Genomic DNA, 22292 nt, shown 5'->3' on the forward strand with positions numbered 1-22292 from the left:
CCTGTGCAGATTATGACAGAATGGATAATTGTAGCAAATATTGGAAGTAAAACTATTGTTGCCTCTCTAAAGCTCCAGATAGGCGGGGTTCCTGGGGCTCGGTGACTGTTTCAGCCGTCCACTAACTGAGCGGGAGTGTTTGTCCCCTCTGGACTCAGCCTCAGCCCGCGGGACGCGGCTGCCCGGCTCAGCGCTTCCAGAGGCGAGGAGGAAGCTGGCGACGAGGCAGGGAGGGACCGGACTGCTCGCGGCCATTCTGAGCACCCACCGAGGCGGAAGCGGCGCCCGTCGCCCGACAAATGGTTGCCCCTGATTTAGCTACAATTCTTGCTCTTCTATCTTGGAATGCTTCCAACTTCCTGCGTCCTGTGCCAAACGCAGCACTCCGGCACGATTCTACAACTGAAATGGAGAGCTGCTGTCACCAGCCTCTCACATTCCGGTAACTATTGGCTGCTTCTGATTCACTGCAGGAATTTCTGTAGCCTGTTGAATATTTTACGTCTTTTCTAAGACTTTGGTCAAAGGTGTTTAGTGGAGAACGAGACAGAATTAAGCCGCAAATGGATTGCTAACTAGCAAGGGTGATTACTATAAATGGCTCGATTTTCATACAGGATACAAGACATCATCAGTCAGATCGGTTTTTTTTTTCGTGAGGAATTCTCTGCGTCCCAGGCAGTATTCCACCCTTCTCCGTTCTCCCTTTCCACATTCATGCTCAACAACACATGCACACGACCACATCACACAAAGGGTCGTCGTACCCATTCGCCCGTGTGCGCCCCTGCACGCTCACGCATACACACACACACACACACACACACACACACACACACACACACACACTGAAAACTGCATAGTATCGCTATACGGACATTTCACGTCGTCTCAAACAGTGGCTGTTTGACTGTGAAATTATCTTCGTTGTAGTCTACCATACATGGTTGCCAATACCAACTGGAAATGTTGCTGCTTCTCTGCACCACCCGTGCTTGGTTATACTCCGGTAATATTTGCTGTAAGTTGTAGAGGTGCCAACAGACAGTGTCTCTAGTGGGTTGAACAGCGATGGAGTAGCTAAGAATATCACTGACCAGTGGCGTGCTTCCTTTTGTGAGTCTATAGACAGTTGATTCTTGTTCCTTTCTAAAAAGAATGCGCTGCTGTAGAGGTTGCACAAATATATCGAAAAACCGTGAGAAATGTACGCTCGAATATAAATTCAGGTGTTGACGAAGCCTGCAGATTGTGCTGTTGCATCTGACCAGTAATGGCAGCTGTGCAGTGTCCTGAACACGTCGCAACTGTCAGAACAGTGTTCTGTGTAGTCGCGAGTGCATTCTGTCGGAAGAAACTGAATAACGGCGTGTCCAGATTGTTCGTCTTCATATGGAGGGTGCATCCGTAACCGAGGTAGTCAAAGTATTCACAGTATTCAGTATTCCAAGAGGCGACCGGAGAAACGTCATCCGAGAAGTCAGAACGCGGACGACAGTGTGTGTCGAGTGACGGTCACTAAGAGGAGTGTGACGAAAAACCAGAGGACCACAGCTGCAAAAGTCACTGCGGAGCTGAATGCCGCGTGGGCTTACCCTGGCGAACAGGAAGGGCGGGAAATGCAGGGCGAGCTAGTAGTCCATAAACCGTGCACCAGTAATGCAAACGTGGGCAGCAGTAAAACGTGGTGCCGAGGCCGTAAGACCTGGACTACGGATTAATGCTAGAATGTCATTCGGTCGGATGAGTCTCGTTTCGCACTGTTTCGAACTTCTGCTGGAGTTTGTACCCCAAGAGTGATACAAGGCGGGTATTCGGTGCCGATCTGGGCAGCCATATCGTGGTAGTCAGTGGTGTTGTGCAAGGTCACGTAACTGCCAAGGACCATTTGACCATTTTGGTTGATTAGGTCCCTCCAGCGATACAACGCCTGTTCCCGAGTGGTGACGGTTTGTTCAAAGAACAGGGACCCTGTTCACACAGCCCGCATCATGCGGGACTGGTTCTGTGAACGCGAATTGTCACATCTGCCCTGGCCATCACAGCCATCAGATGTTATTATTGAGCCTCTGTGGTGTACCTGGGAGACAAGGTGCGTAATCACTGTTCGTCTCCATCGTCGTCGTCTTAATTTGCCTCTATTTTGCAGGAAGAATGGTATAAGATTCCCTTGAAATCCATACAGGGCCCGCACTTATCCGTTGTTTTTCTATTGCCAGTGGTTTTCCTACGGCGTATTATGCGAGGTAAAGTGTTGTGTTTTTGGTGTTTCCGTATTTCTGTCCATTACCTGCAAAATACTTTCAGATACGGCAGGTATCTCTTACATACGAAAAGCCGTGAAATTGCTACAAAATCCGTGAAACTGCTGCAAAATAATTTCGAGCAAGTAATTTCTGATACCGCGACTGTGAGGACGTTAACAAGGCAGTGGTAAAACATTTCTTCGGGATCACGTAATAACGCGGAATACCGATAATGAAAATCTCTCCGTCTGTGGCTTTCTTTCATGGGGACATTTTAACAGTGTCGCACACTGAACTACACCGAGAATCCAGGCTCAGGTCAAGGCACAGATTGAAAAGAAAATCCCCAATATCTCAGGTGAGAATTGCGCCGTAATATCGAAAAACTTCAGTGACGACGTACTGAATGCGTCAGGCAAAATGGGCAGGTTTTAAGTGATGCAATTGTTCTTAAATGACGGTTACTGCAATTTTCATTCCTCTATAGCGTATTTTGAAACTGAAATAAGGCTTTTCCATCTGACATCCGGTTAACAAAGAGGTAGTGGAAAAGAGAGCAGGCGACGACCTTGTCACGTAGTACACTGGTTGCCGCACGGGATGTGGCTTTAGCAAAAATACGTCAGCAACGATGTGATATGAAAGCGGGCGGAAAAGACTAGCAGCACCGGGATTCGACGTCGGTCCCCTCTCCTCCCGCCCCCCCCCCACCTCCCCCCTCACTACCCCCTTCCATCAGTCCGCCAGATGGTCCTCACCGCCGGCCGCTAATTCTCTTCCGGTGGCACGCGGCAGGGATACCCGTCGTTTTGTCGCCTGACGAGTCTGCTGCCCAGCGGCTATAAAGAAACGAACTAGACAAGAACCTGAAGATCACGATTACGGAAGTCGTCGAAACGTTACGGCAACGCGATTGTCGATCCGGGAAGACTTCTCGGTGAAGTTCGCCGAGAAAGTGTGCATTGCCATATACATTGATCAGCCAGAACACTACCACCACCCTCCTACTATCGATATAAACCCGCCGAGGCGATAGCAGCGTCACCTGACGAAGAATGACTGCTAGTCAGACACACGCATGGCTCTGAGCACTATGGGACTCAACATCTTAGGTCATAAGTCCCCTAGAACTTAGAACTACGTAAACCTGACTAACCTAAGGACATCACACACACCCACGCCCGAGGCAGGATTCGAACCTGCGACCGTAGCAGTCCCGCGGTTCCGGACTGCAGCGCCAGAACCGCGGCCGGCAGACACTAGAGATGGGCAAAACTGTTCTTTTCAGAGATTGGATCAGAACTGTTCACTCCCTGAAATGAATTAGCTCTTTTTCATGACTCACCACTCATTTACAATATAAAATAAATGGAAGGCACATTGCCCTTTAAACTTGGTTTATTCCGGTACTATACCTGTATTTTGATCTTATTTGATCCTATTTTGAAGTAACACAGATAATGAGTAAGAATTTTGTATTGTTTATTGAAATTTCCACGATATGACAAAGTTTTTGATTATTGATTTATTTTGCACTATCGTGGTTTTTTGGGTGATCGGAAAATGTTGTAACTTGAGATTTACATTAACAATATATTTGGCTATAACGTATTAAAATTTCATTAACCTCATACAAATACATCGCAAGCCATATATTTTTAAAGTGAACGTTTCCTTTCGAAGACGCCTAAAATCGCAAAATCCGTACCAGAATAAGAAAAAAAATATAAATTTGACTGTAAAACGAAATTGCTGCATATAGCCTTACGCAGAATAAAACAAGGAAAATATTGGTGTATCACATTTTGCGATACGTTTATCGGTTCGCTCGTAATTAAAGCGTAAATTCGAGTGTCTATAATAAAAATCCTATAGTAAGAGGAGTCATCAGGAACCTAATCTAATCAGTTTAAACAAATAAAAATAAAATAAAAACAATTGATGTATACATAACATAATAATGTAATATACATAGCGGCATACTACGAAGAACAATATCCAGTGGGGACGAACTCCGATGCAGAGGCGCTGAGTCGAACAGGTCGAGCCGCGAGCTGTATTACTGCGTGAGCTGAGACCGCAGAGACCAGAGTGACACCTGAGTCGCTTTGCTCGACGCTCTGGCTAGAGTCGAGACGGTGGGGCGAGCGTTGAGCGGGCGAGTTCCGAGGGAGGGGGTAGCGGTGAACTCACCCGCTCCGAGACAAATAGTTCGTTCCCTTGCGAGCGGGTTTTTGCAAGTAGTTCCTATGTTATCCGCTAGGTGGCTCTCTGTCCTGTTGCTCGCATCAACTGCCCAGAGGGCAGGACGTGCGACTGAAACGATCGCCGATAGAGTGCGATGCGAAGTTACGCTGCGCCAGACACTGCGCGGCAGACGACGCACAGAGACGCCACAGCATATGTGAAACACAAAATCCAATGGGGCACTGCGCAATGCAGGCAGCCAAGGTAGAAGCAGGGCAGAGACCGGCGCTGGCTGTGTTGTGTGGCGTGCACTGTGCTGTGACCAGCAGAGGCGCTGCTGATATGCTCCGTCTCTCTCTCTCTCTCTCTCTCTCTCTCTCTGCCGTGGGAAACGTTTGGAGCTACCGTTCTTTTTTTCTGAATCACTGATTGTTCACTCCTTTGAAAGATTGAACTCTATGAATTAGTTCAAGAGCGGATCCCCCATCTCTAGCAGACACACGCATGCTTCACGTAGTGTCAGTGAGCGTGCTGTCTGTGTATAAAATGGCAGAGGGGCGCAGTCTGTCTGAGGCTGACTGAGGGCAGACTCTGGTGGCCCAGAGGCTCGGCACGAGCATTTCGGAAACTGCACGACTTGTCGCATGTTGGAGGAGTGCCCTGGTGAGTGCCTTCAACAGCTGGCGGAACCGAGTTGAAACCGCGTCGAGGCGTCGTGGGGCTGGGTGGTCGCCCCTCGTTACAGATCTCGGAGTTCGTAAGCTGGATAGGTTGGAAAAACAGGACAGATGGCGAACTGCGGCGGAACTAACAGACTTTAATGCTGAGCGGAGTACACCAACGATGGGAATTCGCTGCCGACGACCTTGCATGTACCAATGTCAACACCACGACATTGGCAACTACTACTGAAATGGCCATGTGACAATCGGCGCTGCACATTGACGCAGTAACTGAGCGTTGCACGGTCTGATGAATTCGGACACATTCTTAGGAGGGCGCGTCCCCTTGTCTTCCACAAAGATACTTGTCTTGCGGGACGGAGCCAAGTTGGCGGCGGTCCAGTACACTCTGGGGAACATTAACGTGGCCATCCGTGGGTCCAGGGGAGCTCGTGCAAGGCACCGAGACAGTCAAGGAGTATCGTAAACTGGTTGCAGACCACGTACACCCCCTTCGTGGCGATCATGTTTCCCGATGGCAGTTGCATTTTTCAGCAAGATAATGCGTCTTGCCAGAAAGCTAGGAATGTGGTGGCCTGTTTCGAGTTCCAGATGATGTGCTGACCCCCCTCCCCCCCCCCCCCAAATCGCCAGATTTGAACCCAGTCGAACACTTCTGCGATGTAGTTGAATGTGGCGTCGGAGCTCATAGCTCCCCTCCCCGGAAATTATAGGATTACGTAACTTGTGTGTGCAGATGTGTGGCAACGCCTTCCAGCGACTTACCGAGGCCTCACTGTTTCCACGCCACGACGCTTGGCGAAATAACACGCCCCAAAGGTGGACATGCCAGGTGGGCCGTGCGTGGCTCCTGCTGGTGCCGTATCTCATTTGGCATCCTTTTTTTACTTGTACTTCCACCTCGTTATGTTTATTTCAATTACTGGTGGCACTGAGTTGCCGCCTTGCCTGCCCGTGAGCGGCAGCAGCGGCGCTTACCAATGTAAGCCCTGGCGTATTATCTTTGCTGACTGCTATTACTTCCTGTCGTGTGTTCGGAGTAAGTTCGGATCTGCCGGTGAGTTGGGAGGTGCTAGCAATGCAGTTCGGACCTGGCAGTGTTTGACTTAGGACGCGGAAGAAGTTCAGTTGGGGCGCGGCTGCAGTGAGGTCCGGACAGCCACGACTCGCCGACGGTTGCCGATACATATCACTTGAGTGCGGACCACCTCGGTGGGTTGTCGGTCGGTCGTCTTGCCGGATGACGTGTATTTTTGGCCGGCGATCGCTTGTGGGTTGGCTGTGTGTGCCGACTCGTGATTCGTCCCTGTTATTGTACAGTGGCTGCCGTTAGCTTGTCTAGTTCTTCGTGCAAGTGTTCGTGAAACTGTGTGTAGTTTGTGTGATTTTGACGGACAAGTTATTTTAAATTTTGTCGGCGTACTGGCTCTGAGGAGTCGGTCGGTTGGCGTGGAGCAGTGAGGAATTCTCGGCAGGGCGTTGTTTGGCCGGGGCCCGCTGCCGGTCTCTACGTGGTGTCAGAGAGTGTGGCGCTGTTCCCATTGCTATGAGGTCCGTGGCTCACCGACCCTGGACACGAAAGTTGAGTTTTGGTTTAACATGCCAGCAAGTAAATTCTGTTCACATTGTGTCGTTTGGAGTTCGTTGTCGGCTTTTGGGATATTCCCAAGAGCAACAACGTGGTTTTCAAGTTGGAAAATTCTAGCCACAGTCCGGTGGAGTTTCACTGTATTTGGTTATTTGAATTGAAGTGCACAGCAAATCTTCTGCCTTGTGGCCGTTAACGTTCCGGTTACCTGCCCTGGGCGTTGACGTAAATTTCAGGCAGTGTAGTTCCCTCATCGTGTTGTTGCTGTCCAGCACGGTGTGTAGTTTGACAGCTCCGTGTATGACTGGTTGTGGGCGCCAAGATCTTCTACGTTGTTCCGTTGAACTCCCTGCTGTGCCCTGGTCGGGTGAAGTGGAAGTTACCTTGTCGGTGGGTCCGCTGACTGTCGGTCGGTTGGGTTGTCGTCGGATAGTGACTGGTTGGCCCGACTGCCTGTCTCACCTAAGTGAGCGTTAGTGTTTGAATTACAGGCCTACCCTCGGACATCTGGATGCCCTTCTGTGAACTGCCTTATTTTTTTTAGATTTATTCTTGTTGTTGGTAGTTGCGTGGTTTCTAGCCGGTTTTGTGTTTTAAATTAGAGTTGTTTTACTCTTAAGGCCTTCAGCCTAGTTTTAAGTACTGTTTCACGTAAGCGCTTTGGCATTTTAAATTTTATTTTAATTTTTAAATCCCCGGCCTTCAGCCGATTTAAGTTTAACTTGTTTACTTCAACCTATTGAATTTTTAAGTCTTCGGCCTTCAGCCGATTTGAGTTTCAGTTGTTTCTTCTTAAGGCCTTCAGCCTAAATTAAAGAACTGTTTCACGTAAGGACCCTGGTATTTAAAAATATTAATGTTTTGCAGTTTCATGTCTTCGGTCTGCAGCCGATTTGAATTTAACTTCTTTAATTCAGCCTAACTAAAGAACTCTTTTAAGATAAGGCTTCCCTTTTAAATTTCTGATTATGCTTGCGTTTTAAGCTATTGGCCTTCAACCGTTTTTAAATTAAAGTGGATTTCAGCCAGTAATTGAGTGTCAAAGATTATAGCTGTGTGTTTAAAAAATTTTTTGGGCTGTGGTAATGTTTGATCAAATAATAAAGTTGTATGTTCGAGTGTAACTGACAGCCCCTTATTTTGGCCCCTTTCCACAATTTATTCTATCTGTCCTGTCCTGCAGGCTAAGCAGGGCATTTCACCAGGTATTAGGTAAGTGGAGGTAAGTGGTCATAATATTCTGCCTGGCCACTGTACTTTTATAACCTTCATTTTTTTCTTCCAATTGCGTCACATTTTCCCGCTGCTCTGCGTCACCATGTTGAAGACGGATAAGCCAGTTTCGACCGTATACATTATCCTCAAGCATAGACATTTTAGATTGCCAGTGCTTTTTGCATAAAACTGGCAGCGTGTTCTATACGACGAGACGGTAGTGCTGTGGAGACCCTGTTGTGGTGAAGCCTTGCTTTCCTCTGGGCCTCCTACGCCTAGCGCTCGACTCGCGCAATTTTCGCGGCTGAATTATTTACGCGGTGGGCGTGTCCAGCGGTGGAGAGCAGCGGCGCTTGGCGGGAAACCCGCGGGCAGGCCACGCAGATGGCGCCAAGGACGAAGGAGGCGGGGGCAGGGGGCTGTGTGGGCAGATGGGCTCTCCAGCGCCGCCCGCGGAGGGTGGCAATGACAGCAGCGTTCGAACGGGAATACAAATGGGAGTAAGTGGAGGGAAGGCAACATTTTCGAGGAAGCGTACAAAGAAAATTGAAGAGGGCCGACATTTGAATTTTCGAGCAAGAACCAGGAAGATAAAATACGAGAAATTATGGGACATACGAAACAGTATAGACAGTCTTTTTCTCGTTCTATTTGGGAGTGTAACAGGAAATGAAATGAACAGTAGTGGTTAACCACGGCCCGTGCGGTGGAGTGCCGAGTACCTATGTAGATGTAGATGTAGATGTAGATGCAGAGTGCCCACTCAACGCGCTGCCTGACGATGGAGGCTTCGGGGAAAAGGAACGTCGCCAGACGGCGCTCGCTCGTCACCTCGTGTGGTCCGACAGCGCCGAGGACGCGGCCCCTGCCTGCCTGCACAGCCGCCACACCCCGGTGGCCCTGGCCACTGGCCTGCCTCCGGTGCAGGCGGCGTGCGACTGCTCAAATGCTTCAAAAGGCTCTGAGCACTATGCGACTAAACTTCTGAGGTCATCAGTCCCCTAGAACTTAGAACTACTTAAACCTAACTAACCTAAGGACATCACACACATCCGTGCCCGAGGCAGGGTTCGAACCTTCGACAGTAGCGCCCGCGTGGCTGCTCCGCCTGCAGACCTCCCTCCCTCCCAGCCACTTCCAACTCGTGCTCGACCGCAGCCGACGGCCGGCCAGCCACGTCAGACAATGCTCAGCCGCCGGAGTCGGTGCAGGTCCGCCTGACAAGTATAGCTCCCTGCCTACCCCAAACCACCTTCAAACTTAACCCTATATTCTTCCTAGTATAGCGCAATAATTAATATTTCCTTTATTTCATATCCTTCCTGATACTGTAATTTCATTTCCGCTTTTAAGCGGCGTTAAAACAATGTGACAATATTGCGATCCTCGTGTCTTACTACATTTTTAAATACAGAACTTAATATTGGTTTCTCCTGTTTCTTACCTTACGTTTCTTCTCTTCGTCAACAAGAGACTCGCTGGAATGATTAGACTCTCTATGAATTCCATGAAACACGGAGAAAACTCACTGCCGGCCGCGGTGGTCTAGAGGTTCAGGCGCTCAGTCCGGAACCGCGCGACTACTGCGGTCGCAGGTTCGAATCCTGCCTCGAGCATGGATGTGTGTGATGCCCTTAGGTTAGTTAGGTTTAAGTAGTTCTAAGTTCTAGGGGACTGATGACCACAGATGGTAAGTCCCATAGTGCTCAGAGCCATTTGAACCAATTTTTTTTTTTTTTTTTTTTTGAGGGTACTTACTTAGAACTTCAGTACGTAAAACGACTGGACAGTTGAAGCTATTTACATTGTAGATGGTAGTAACACACAGTAAAAAGAATAATAAGAATGACATTAATAATAATAATAATAATAGTAATAAAAGTTTCGTAGTTAAGTGAATCTTCACAAAATACGAATCCAAAATAATCTTTTTCAAATCCAGACCAATAATAAGATTTTTCTCTTTTCGCTAGTTTTTACTTAAAATGCAAAAAGAAGACATTGTGACTATTAAAACAGATCTTTTCTAATAGAATTTTACTATGCATACAGCGATCTGTTCGTAGAAATGTGCAAAAAAACTTTTTTTAATCACTTTCACTTGCTTGGTATGATTTCTCCGATATTATGTCCTGTGTGCATTTGTAAGAAATAAGAAGAGACTCCGTATTTCTCTGAATCAACGGGTAAATGAAACGCACAAATTTACAAATAAGTGTCTTATTTATTTTATACAGTTGTTGTTGTTGTTGTTGTGGTCTTCAGTCCTGAGACTGGTTTGATGCAGCTCTCCATGCCACTCTATCCTGTGCAAGGTTCTTCATTTCCCAGTACGTACTGCAACCTACATCCTTCTGAATCTGCTTAGTGGGTTCAAATGGCTCTGAGCACTATGGGGCTCAACTGCGGAGGTCATTAGTCCCCTACAACTTAGAACTAGTTAAACCTAACTAACCTAAGGACATCACAAACATCCATGCCCGAAGCAGGATTTGAACCTGCGACCATAGCGGTCTTGCGGTTCCAGACTGCAGCGCCTTTAACCGCACGGCCACTTCGGCCGGCGAATCTGCTTAGTGGATTCATATCTTCGTCTCCCTCTACGATTTTTACCCACGACGCTGCCCTTCACTATCAAATTGGTAAGCCCTTGATGCCTCAGAGCATGTCCTACCAACCGATCCCTTCTTCTAGTCAAGTTGTGCCACAAACTCCTCTTCTCCCCAATTCTATTCAATACCTCCTCATTAGTTATGTTATTTACCCATCTAATCTTCAGCATTCTTCTGTATCACCACATTTCGAAAGCTTCTATTCCCTTCTTGTCTAAACTATTTATCGTCCATGTTTCACTTCCATACATGGCTACACTCCATACGAATAGTTTCAGAAACGACTTCCTGACACTTAAATCTATACTCGATGTTAACAAATTTCTCTTCTTTGGAAACGCTTTCCGTGCCATTGCCAGTCTACATTTTATATCCTCTCTACTTCGACCATCATCAGTTATTTTGCTCCCCAAACAGCAAAACTCATTTACTACACTCCTGGAAATGGAAAAAAGAACACATTGACACCGGTGTGTCAGACCCACCATACTTGCTCCGGACACTGCGAGAGGGCTGTACAAGCAATGATCACACGCACGGCACAGCGGACACACCAGGAACCGCGGTGTTGACCGTCGAATGGCGCTAGCTCCGCAGCATTTGTGCACCGCCGCCGTCAGTGTCAGCCAGTTTGCCGTGGCATACGGAGCTCCATCGCAGTCTTTAACACTGGTAGCATGCCGCGACAGCGTGGACGTGAACCGTATGTGCAGTTGACGGACTTTGAGCGAGGGCGTATAGTGGGCATGCGGGAGGCCGGGTGGACGTACCGCCGAATTGCTCAACACGTGGGGCGTGAGGTCTCCACAGTACATCGATGTTGTCGCCAGTGGTCGGCGGAAGGTGCACGTGCCCGTCGACCTGGGACCGGACCGCAGCGACGCACGGATGCACGCCAAGACCGTAGGATCCTACGCAGTGCCGTAGGGGACCGCACCGCCACTTCCCAGCAAATTAGGGACACTGTTGCTCCTGGGGTATCGGCGAGGACCATTCGCAACCGTCTCCACGAAGCTGGGCTACGGTCCCGCACACCGTTAGGCCGTCTTCCGCTCACGCCCCAACATCGTGCAGCCCGCCTCCAGTGGTGTCGCGACAGGCGTTAATGGAGGGACGAATGGAGACGTGTCGTCTTCAGCGATGAGAGTCGCTTCTGCCTTGGTGCCAATGATGGTCGTGTGCGTGTTTGGCGCCGTGCAGGTGAGCGCCACAATCAGGACTGCATACGACCGAGGCACACAGGGCCAACACCCGGCATCATGGTGTGGGGAGCGATCTCCTACACTGGCCGTACACCACTGGTGATCGTCGAGGGGACACTGAATAGTGCACGGTACATCCAAACCGTCATCGAACCCATCGTTCTACCATTCCTAGACCGGCAAGGGAACTTGCTGTTCCAACAGGACAATGCACGTCCGCATGTATCCCGTGCCACCCAACGTGCTCTAGAAGGTGTAAGTCAACTACCCTGGCCAGCAAGGTCTCCGGATCTGTCCCCCATTGAGCATGTTTGGGAGCGTCGTCTCACGCGGTCTGCACGTCCAGCACGAACGCTGGTCCAACTGAGGCGCCAGGTGGAAATGGCATGGCAAGCCGTTCCACAGGACTACATCCAGCATCTCTACGATCGTCTCCATGAGAGAATAGCAGCCTGCATTGCTGCGAAAGGTGGATATACACTGTACTAGTGCCGACATTGTGCATGCTCTGTTGCCTGTGTCTATGTGCCTGTGGTTCTGTCAGTGTGATCATGTGATGTATCTGACCCCAGGAATGTGTCAATAAAGTTTCCCCTTCCTGGGACAATTTCACAACGTCCGGTACAGTTTTAATGACACACTGCCTGATAAGAAAGGGTGAAGCTCTCAAAAGACATTCTCGAATGCCAGTGTAACTTGGCACACGTGCACATCATCGTCGAGCGTGTAAGTGATTAGGGTAGCCAGCAGGTGTGGCAGACACAGCTGCCGACAGAGAGCAGCTGGCAGGCGTGCAGGCCTGGTGTGTAGCGTGTGTAAGAAGGGGTGCGAGCGGCGTCACGCGTGAGTGGCGACGAGAGGCGTCGCGGACGCAGCAGCCTCACCTGTGCCTCTCCACTTGGCCGGCTGCTCAGATCGTGTGATATCCGAACCTGTGGGGCGCCGCGACTGCAACACAGTGGGAGGCCAGGCGCAGTCGTCGTGTCGACGTGCCGATACTGTGGTCACTGCAGTACAGGAGAGATCGCACGCGTGCTTCGGTTTTTAATGCGATACTTTGTGACATTTTATATGAGCACCACAACTCTGCAGCTGTCCGACTGCCTCAAGACTTCACTGTCTTCGACACACAATTATACGCCATATAGCGGGCAGTGGAGCAGATGTTCTTCCAGTGCTAAGATTTTTGTCTGTTCCGATTCTGTCAGAGCCTTCAGTCTCTACAATATCCAGGAGGCCTCCTCCAGCTACAGTGAGGTGTCTTTCTGCTGGGTACCAGGGCACACGGGCATTGCGGGAAACGGAAGGGTGGATCTAGGAGCCACGGAGGCGTGTCGTCATTCCCCGTTATTTCAGTGCGCCATCCTCCTGCACGCTGTCGATTTCCAGAGTCTTGCGTCGGTGGGAGGACGAGTGTCTGGAGGTGAGGGACAGTAACCTGCGTCTAGTAAACGCCACTGCGCCACCGTGGCGTACTTCCTTTCAGAGACGACGATGGGACGAGGTTCTCCTTACTCGTCTTCGTATGGGCCACAGGCCTATGCACGCAGATCTCTGAACGCCACATTTTATTCGACTGTGGTTTTTTTTTTTTTCAGACCAGACGGCAGATGTAGATTTGGCGGCAGATCTGCACTTTGTTTTAAGTGAGGTTGAAAATGACGCTCAAATGAGTGTGGTCAACAGTTTTCTGATGTGTCCAACTTGTATCCTAAATTTTTGGGAAGAGGTCTTCTGTGGTTTTACTTCTGTTTTAATCTGACGTACAACACCTCTCACTCTTCGCCGTTGTATTAAGGCCCGTGAGGTAGAGTGACTGTGTGGATGTACGCGAGTGAGATGCGAGTGAGTGAATGAGTGTCGTTTTATAAGTTACCTCCTCCCTGTATGACAATAATCTTAGACGTTTATCTACAACCGTTTCCTTTAAAGGCGCTCATAACTTCGACGTTGAGGGTCCGCAACTCCCAAACACATATACATATTACGTTGATCGATGAATCACGGTTCTGCTTTACCCGGAATGATCGCCGTAGGTGAGTAGTCCGCTTCCTGTGGAGAGGTCCTGGTCTTTCAGTGTTTACGAAAGCCACAGGCGAGCTGCTCTTGGCGTCACGGTGTAGGGAACCATCGGGTCGCGGCTGGGAATGAATGAAGGAACTTTGAACTGTGTATCACGCATGTCTTCCATCCTTACGTTTCAGTTCTAGTGCGACAATATCGTGTTGCTATTTTTCAACACGACAATGCTCGTGCAGCCACGGCACGTGTCTCTGTCGACGCTGAGACGGCCAGACCTGTCCCCGACAGAACGTGAGCTCGACCAGGTCTGCTGCAGGACACGGAGGACCGGTTCACAACGGTTGTGACACCTGTCCCCACCGAAACAGTGTGCGCATCCAGGCCGGAGCAGGTCGCCTCGTACTGCCGAGTTCTTCGTAGACCTGGCTCGATACAGTAATCTGTGCCCTAATGTTGTATACTCTTTCAACCAGCGGAGTTCCCTTCACGGTGCTTTCTTTTTCGCCAGGCAGTGTGCGTGTCTCTGTTTCCTTAACAACGGCCATCCGTTAGACGCGAGCCACGGGTCGGCTGCCGGCCGTCAGCTGGTCGGCTTTCCGCGACGTGCGACGAGCAGACCCGTCAAAAGGGAAGCGCTGCGGTGCGGTGCTGGTCTCCTTTGCTCTCACTCGCTGACGAGGAAAAAATAAACACAATTATGTAATTCAGTTTAATACATTAAACCTCATGCATTAAAGGCGTCACTCGGAAAAATAACGCAAACTCAATGAACGCCAATCAGCTCTCGAGCAATGTAGTGGTCAGAGAAGCTTTGGCACACTACAAACATCACGGGGTTTGGTTGTTTCAACTGGGAACACCGTGACGCTATGGCCATTCAGTTTCTGCGCGGCTTGCGCCACTATGCTGTGTTCAGCACAAGAATAAACCTGGTGTAAACATTACACTATGTGCTCTTCCGCATTCGCTGGAATCTCATTGGCTTCCCTTTCATGTCGAGCGGAGCCCAAGCTGTCTACATTACACTTCAGTGAGGTAATAACGATGAATTTTATGCTTTGCTTTATGCACACCTCGATTGAGCGAGAACACGGGACAACAGCTTCATCGGCTCATTTAACTCGGGCAGCACTGACAAGCTAGACAGTCACACTAGCCTGCAGTCACAGTTGCAGTTAAGACCTCAGGAGACGAGCAGAAAAACAATATAGCTTCGAATTTCATTCAATTTTTAAAGAGAATAAAATGATATTCGGCCGCACTCTTCGTAGGGGGCCAGACGGAAAGTATAACATGCTCTCATTCTTAGGTAACATAGTATTGTAATTGAAAAGAAAAATTATAATAATTCGTGACCTAAACGCTGGGTAATTTTTGTGAGCGAGCTATGTATGTATGACACAAAAGCGTATTGTAGGGATTTTTCCCGTATAGTTGATGTTACTTAGGGTCAGCCGTCTAGTAATCTTCGAATTCCTTCCACATCAGAATCTGAGAAAGACGTTTCAGTACTGAAATTGTCGTCTGCGACTTTGATATTGAGTCAGTGAACAAGAGAACCTACGAGGCCAGCCGAGCGCCACACTTGGTCCTCTTCTGTGGACGCGGCCTGCCGCTCTGTACCCCTCTGGTGTCCGTCAGTGACGTGAGGCAGGGCGTCCAGTACACCTGGCACCTAAAATATCTTGTTGTTTCTGGCGACACTTGGCTCTAGATCATTTCTGTTGCGTTCATACACTCCTGGAAATGGAAAAAAGAACACATTGACACCGGTGTGTCAGACCCACCATACTTGCTCCGGACACTGCGAGAGGGCTGTACAAGCAATGATCACACGCACGGCACAGCGGACACACCAGGAACCGCCGTGTTCGCCGTCGAATGGCGCTAGCTGCGCAGCATTTGTGCACCGCCGCCGTCAGTGTCAGCCAGTTTGCCGTGGCATACGGAGCTCCATCGCAGTCTTTAACACTGGTAGCATGCCGCGCAGCGTGGACGTGAACCGTATGTGCAGTTGACGGACTTTGAGCGAGGGCGTATAGTGGGCATGCGGGAGGCCGGGTGGACGTACCGCCGAATTGCTCAACACGTGGGGCGTGAGGTCTCCACAGTACATCGATGTTGTCGCCAGTGGTCGGCGGAAGGTGCACGTGCCCGTCGACCTGGGACCGGACCGCAGCGACGCACGGATGCACACCAAGACCGTAGGATCCTACGCAGTGCCGTAGGGGACCGCACCGCCACTTCCCAGCAAATTAGGGACACTGTTGCTCCTGGGGTATCGGCGAGGACCATTCGCAACCGTCTCCATGAAGCTGGGCTACGGCCCCGCATACCGTTAGGCCGTCTTCCGCTCACGCCCCAACATCGTGCAGCCCGCCTCCAGTGGTGTCGCGACAGGCGTGAATGGAGGGACGAATGGAGACGTGTCGTCTTCAGCGATGAGAGTCGCTTCTGCCTTGGTGCCAATGATGGTCGTATGCGTATTTGGCGCCGTGCAGGTGAGCGCCACAATCAGGACTGCATACGACCGAGGTACACAGGGCCAACACCCGGCATCATGGTGTGGGGAGCGATCTCCTACACTGGCCGTACACCACTGGTGATCGTCGAGGGGACACTGAATAGTACACGGTACATCCAAACCGTCATCGAACCCATCGTTCTACCATTCCTAGACCGGCAAGGGAACTTGCTGTTCCAACAGGACAATGCACGTCCGCATGTATCCCGTGACACCCAACGTGTGCCGGCCGCGGTGGCCAAGCGGTTAAAGGCGCTACAGTCTGGAACCGCGCGGCCGCTACGGTCGCAGGTTCGAATCCTGCCTCGGGCATGGATGTGTGTGATGTCCTTAGGTTAGTTAGGTTTAAGTAGTTCTAAGTTCTAGGGGACTGATGACCTTAGAAGTTAAGTCCCATAGTGCTCAGAGCCATAGTGCTCAGAGCCACCCAACGTGCTCTAGAAGGTGTAAGTCAACTACCCTGGCCAGCAAGATCTCCGGATCTGTCCCCCATTGAGCATGTTTGGGACTGGATGAAGCGTCGTCTCACGCGGTCTGCACGTCCAGCACGAACGCTGGTCCAACTGAGGCGCCAGGTGGAAATGGCATGGCAAGCCGATCCACAGGACTACATCCAGCATCTCTACGATCGTCTCCATGGGAGAACAGCAGCCTGCATTGCTGCGAAAGGTGGATATACACTGTACTAGTGCCGACATTGTGCATGCTCTGTTGCCTGTGTCTATGTGCCTGTGGTTCTGTCATTGTGATCGTGCGATGTATCTGACCCCAGGAATGTGTCAATAAAGTTTCCCCCTCCTGGGACAATGAATTCACGGTGTTCTTATTTCAATTTCCAGGAGTGTATTACAGTGGTACGGTGTCAACTGTAAAAAAATACAGTGTTCGTATGGTGTGCTCGATGCTGCGAAAATTATTGTTTTTCGTGTTCCTTAGACGCTTTTGACTGTGGCTCGTGCGGCATCACATCTGAGATATAAAAAATAAAAGAGGATTTGATTTTTCATTTCTGTCGGAAAAATGTAATTTGTTACGCTTTCCTGATTAAAAAAAATAGTTCATTTACAAGCCTTTATAAATGTCGATAATTAAGAATTTATATTCGCAATGAAAACAGGAATTGTGCGTACGTTATGTAATTAAAAACGAAAAGACCTGCATTTGTAATAAAAATGGTTAGATCTCTGTTATTTAGCTAAAATTTGATGAATTTTAGATTTAAAATATGAAGGCATTTCAAATTGAACGAGAAAGGAGACCAAACCGAGATTTCAACCACCGGTCCACGGAACATACAGTACGAGTTTACGATCGTACAACGCTACGATTCAGCTACACATCCCGCATTAAAAAACGCTATAACTGTATTAAATACAAGTTCTCAGATACTTGAAAGCCGATTACTTGGGTAAACCTGTGAAAAACGTTGAGAACAACAATTTTCTGCCACTTTTTAACGGTTTTCCACTTGGATGTTTCACTGCGGATCAGAAGCAACATCACCCATTTTCACATCGTGCAGCAGCAACGCGACAATCAGAGCACAACAGTACAGAGACTGTGACTGCACACGACTTTTGAAACAAAAGCTACTTAGCTAAAGCGTTATTAATATAAACCTCGAAGGCTGTTAATACATTAGAATATTTTGAAATTACATTTACTGTAACTTAGTTATAAGGTATGTAATACACTACTGGCCATTAAAATTGCTACACCACGAACATGACGTGCTACAGACGCGAAATTTAAGCGACAGGAAGAAGATGCTGTGACATGCAAATGATTAGCTTTTCAGAGCATTCACACAAGGTTGGCGCAAGTGGCGACACCTACAACGTGCTGATATGACGAAAGTTTCCAACCGATTTCTCATACACAAACGGCAGTTGACCGGCGTTGCCTGGCGAAACGTTGCTGTGATGCCTCGTGTCAGGAGGAGAAATGCGTACCATCAAGTTTCCGAGTTTGATAAAGGTCGGATTGCGGTTTATCGTATCGCGACATTGCTGCTCGCGTTGGTCGATATCCAATGACTGTTAGCAGAATATGGAATCTGTGGGTTCCGGAGGGTAATACGGAACGCCGTGCTGGATCCCAACGGCCTCGTATCACTAGGAGTCGAGATGACAGTCATCTTATCCGCATGGCTGTAACGAATCGTGCAGCCACGTCTCGAACCCTCAGTCAACAGATGCGGATGTTTGCAAGACAACAACCATCTGCACGAACAGCAGCATGGACTATCAGCTCGGAGACCATCGCTGCGGTTACCCTTGACGCTGCATCACAGACAGGAGCGTCTGCGATGGTGTACTGAACGACGAACCTGGGTGCACGAATGGCGAAACGTCATTTATTCGGACGAATCCAGGTTCATTTTACAGCATCACGATGGCCGCATCCGTGTTTGGCGACATCGCGGTGAACGCACATTGGAAGCATGTATTCGTCATCGCCAGACTGGCGTATCTCCCGGCGTGATGGTATGGGGTGCCATTGGTTACACGCGCCGGTCACCTCTTGTTCGGATTGACGGCACTTTGAACAGTACACGTTACATTTCAGATGTGTTATGACCTGTGGCTCTACGCTTCATTCGATTCCTGCGAAACCCTACATCTCAGCAGGATAATGCACGACCGCATGTTGCAGGTCCTGTACGGGCCTTTCGGGATGCAGAAAATGTTCGACTGCTGCTGTGGCCAGCATATTCTCAAGATCTCTCACCAATTGGAAACGTCTGGTCAATGGTGGCCGAGCAACTGGCTCGTCACAATACGCCAGTCACTACTCTCGATGAACTGTGGTGTCGTGTTGAAGGTGCATGGGCAGCTGTACCTGTACACACCATCCAAGCTCTGTTTGACTCAATGCCCAGGCGTATCAAGGCCGTTATTACGGCCAGAGGTGGTTGCTCTGGGTACTGATTTCTCAGGATCTGTGCGCCAAAATTGCGTGAAAATGTAATCACATGTCAGCTGTAGTATAATATATTTGTCCAATGAATAGCCGTTCTCCTCGGTGTAGCAGTGTTGCTGGCCAGCAGTGTACGTACGCACGCAGGAGCCGCCGCTCGCGCTGCGCGCCACGGCCCGCCCGCCCGCAGCCCGCCCACGTGACTGAGCGCGCCGCGCCGCGCTGTTGTGTTGCAGACAAGGCGCCGGCCGAGGCGACGTTCCGCGGCGCCGAGTTCCTCTCGTACGACCTGAGCCGCACCGGCGGCGAGCCCATCGTCAGCAACCAGGACGCCATCTCGCTCGTCTTCAAGACGCGCCAGCCGAGCGGGCTGCTCTTCTACACAGGTGCGTCACTCCGGCTCCACGGCGCACTGCACCTACTTCTGTACGAAACGGTACAGTTGGAATTTGTTGTTAATAACTGCTCTAATGGTACAAATCGGGACACAACTTGGTCCCAGGATTTGGATAGAAAAAGCTATTTAATGGGAAACGTCGAAAATATACGTAAATATGTAGAAAATAAGTAAAATAGAAAATACTGGAAAATCTACAACTCGCAACCGAATCCTTCATAAGGATCTGCATTACATTGTGTCGGTTTCCAGAGCCGGTAGGAATTTAAAGATTTCCAGCCCCTCTGGCAGCCTGTTTCACCTTTAAATTCGTTCTTAAGTGGTACTTCCACCTACATGCATGTCAAGAACATATCTGTGTTGATCACGTTCTCGTATTTGTGTCGAAAGACAATTCAGCACAGTTACCTCGGTTCTTGAAAGAATATGAGTGTAGCACGGAAGAAGAGACTGCAATTCTAGTGAAATCACTGCTGTTCGAAATGACTGCCCTTAACCCGAGCAGCACTGCCGTCTCCCCCCCCCCCCCACCCCCCCAGTGCGGCTCAGCGCACGTTGCGACACTGCTGAGGCGACTGTACTAGAGATGGGCAAAACTGTTCTTTTCAGAGATCGGATCAGAACTGTTCACTCCCTGAAATGAATTAGCTCTTTTTCATGACTCACCACTCATTTACAATAGAAAATAAATGGAAGGCACATTACCCTTTAAACTTGGTTTATTCCAGTACTATACCTGTATTTTGATCTTATTTGATCCCATTTTGAAGTAACACAGATAATGAGTAAGAATTTTGTATTGTTTATTGAAATTTCCACGATATGACAAAGTTTTTGATTATTGATTTATTTTGCACTATCGCGGTTTTTTGGGTGATCGGAAAATGTTGTAACTTGAGATTTACATTAACAATATATTTGGCTATAATGTATTAAAATTTCATTAACCTCATACAAATACATCGCAAGCCATATATTTTTAAAGTGAACGTTTCCTTCCGAAGACGCCTAAAATCGCAAAATCCGTACCAGAATAAGAAAAAAATATATAAATTTGACTGTAAAACGAAAGTGCTGCATATAGCCTTACGCTGAATAAAACAAGGAAAATATTGGTGTATCACATTTGGCGATACGTTTATCGGTTCGCTCGTAATTAAAGTGTAAATTCGAGTGTCCATAATAAAAACCCTATAGTAAGAGGAGTCGTCAGGAACCTAATCTGATCAGTTTAAACAAATAAAAATAAAATAAAAACAAATGATGTATACATAACATAATAATGTAATATACATAGCGGTATTACTACGAAGAACAATATCCAGTAGAGACGAACTCCGATGCAGAAGCACTGAGTCGTGCAGGTCGAGCCGCGAGCTGTATTACTGCGTGAGCTGAGACCGCAGAGACCAGAGTGACACCTGAGTCGCTTTGCTCAACGCTCTGGCTAGAGTCGAGAACGGTGCGGTGAGCGTTGATCGGGCGAGTTCCGAGGGTGGGGGGAGCGGTGAACTCACCCACTCCAAGACAAATCGTCCGTTCCCTTGCGAGCAGGTTTTTGCAAGTAGTTCCTATGTTATCCGCTAGGTGGCTCTCTGTTCTGTTGCTCGCATCAACTGCCCAGAGGGCAGGACGTGCGACTGAAACGATAGCCGACAGAGTGCGATGCGAAGTTAAGCTGCGCCAGACACTGCACGCGGCAGACGACGCACAGAGACGACACGGCATATGTGAAACACAAAATCCAATGGGGCACTACACAATCCAGGCAGCCAAGGTAGAAGCAGGGCAGAGGCCGGCGCTGGCTGTGTTGTGTGGCGTGCACTGTGCTGTGACCAGCAGAGGCGCTGCTGATATGCTCCATCTCTCTCTCTCTCTCTCTCTCTCTCTCTCTCTCTCTCTCTGCCGTGGGAAAACTTTGGAGCTACCGTTCTTTTTTTCTGAATCACTGATTGTTCACTCCTTTGAAAGATTCAACTCTATGAATTAGTTCAAGAGCGCATCCCCCATCTCTAGACTGTACGCACCGCTGTCGAAATGCGTTCCCGCTGGCTCTGCGGATCACTAATATTGGCGTACTGCGCGTCACTGCAGACGAGCCCGTGCAGACAAGTCCGACGGCGCTTTAGACCGCGCCAGCGTGCTGGCTGCAACCGTGGTGGTGAACCTTGTGCAGTGCAGCTGTCTGGCAACGTCTCGTACAGGTAATTATACACAGTGTGCGCAAAGAGCGGCGGGGCGCCGTCCTATTGAACCACCACCGAATCGAGATTGTTGTCTGGAAACAATATGGGCTGCAGGAAAGTCTCGAGCGTGTCCAGCTACGACACCGAAGCGAAAAAAAAAAAAAAAAAAAAGCGCGGAACGCAAGTGCGATGTCGGGCCAAGTCCGGCCACACGTTCGCCTTTCGAGTGTTACGTTCAGATTCCGCGCCGATGTGTGGTTGTCCACCAGCCCAGGTAGTGCTGGTGTCGCGATAGCCTCATCACTGGACACGAAGTGTGCCAACGAATGTTCGTTGCTCAGTGCCTCAGTCAAGTCGTGGCACACGGCTACACCTGCCGCACAGCCGTCAGGTGCGACACGAGGCAGACCTGGGAGTGGTGAGCCTCCCAGCTCAGGCTGCTCGCCGAGACGACGTGCCGCTGCCTTCGACTCCGCTCGGTATTCTGTCTGTCGTACGGCCTCCACAGCTT

At 49.3% G+C, this 22292-nt stretch overlaps 1 protein-coding gene across 6 annotated transcripts in view; it reads left to right on the forward strand.

Annotated features, from left to right (window-relative positions):
• The window catches only part of LOC126187518 (neurexin-1a), a 2258738-nt gene that overhangs the window by 1095120 nt on the left and 1141326 nt on the right, over positions 1–22292 (forward strand). For all 6 annotated transcript variants that reach the window (XM_049928650.1, XM_049928652.1, XM_049928651.1 and 3 more), the window contains exon 4: positions 19435–19584. In XM_049928650.1, coding sequence (XP_049784607.1) covers positions 19435–19584 — 150 coding nt within the window. The remainder of the gene's footprint in view (positions 1–19434; positions 19585–22292) is intronic.

The sequence above is a fragment of the Schistocerca cancellata genome, chromosome 5 (assembly GCF_023864275.1).
Source record: "Schistocerca cancellata isolate TAMUIC-IGC-003103 chromosome 5, iqSchCanc2.1, whole genome shotgun sequence".
NCBI classification, from domain to species: Eukaryota; Metazoa; Arthropoda; class Insecta; order Orthoptera; family Acrididae; genus Schistocerca; species Schistocerca cancellata.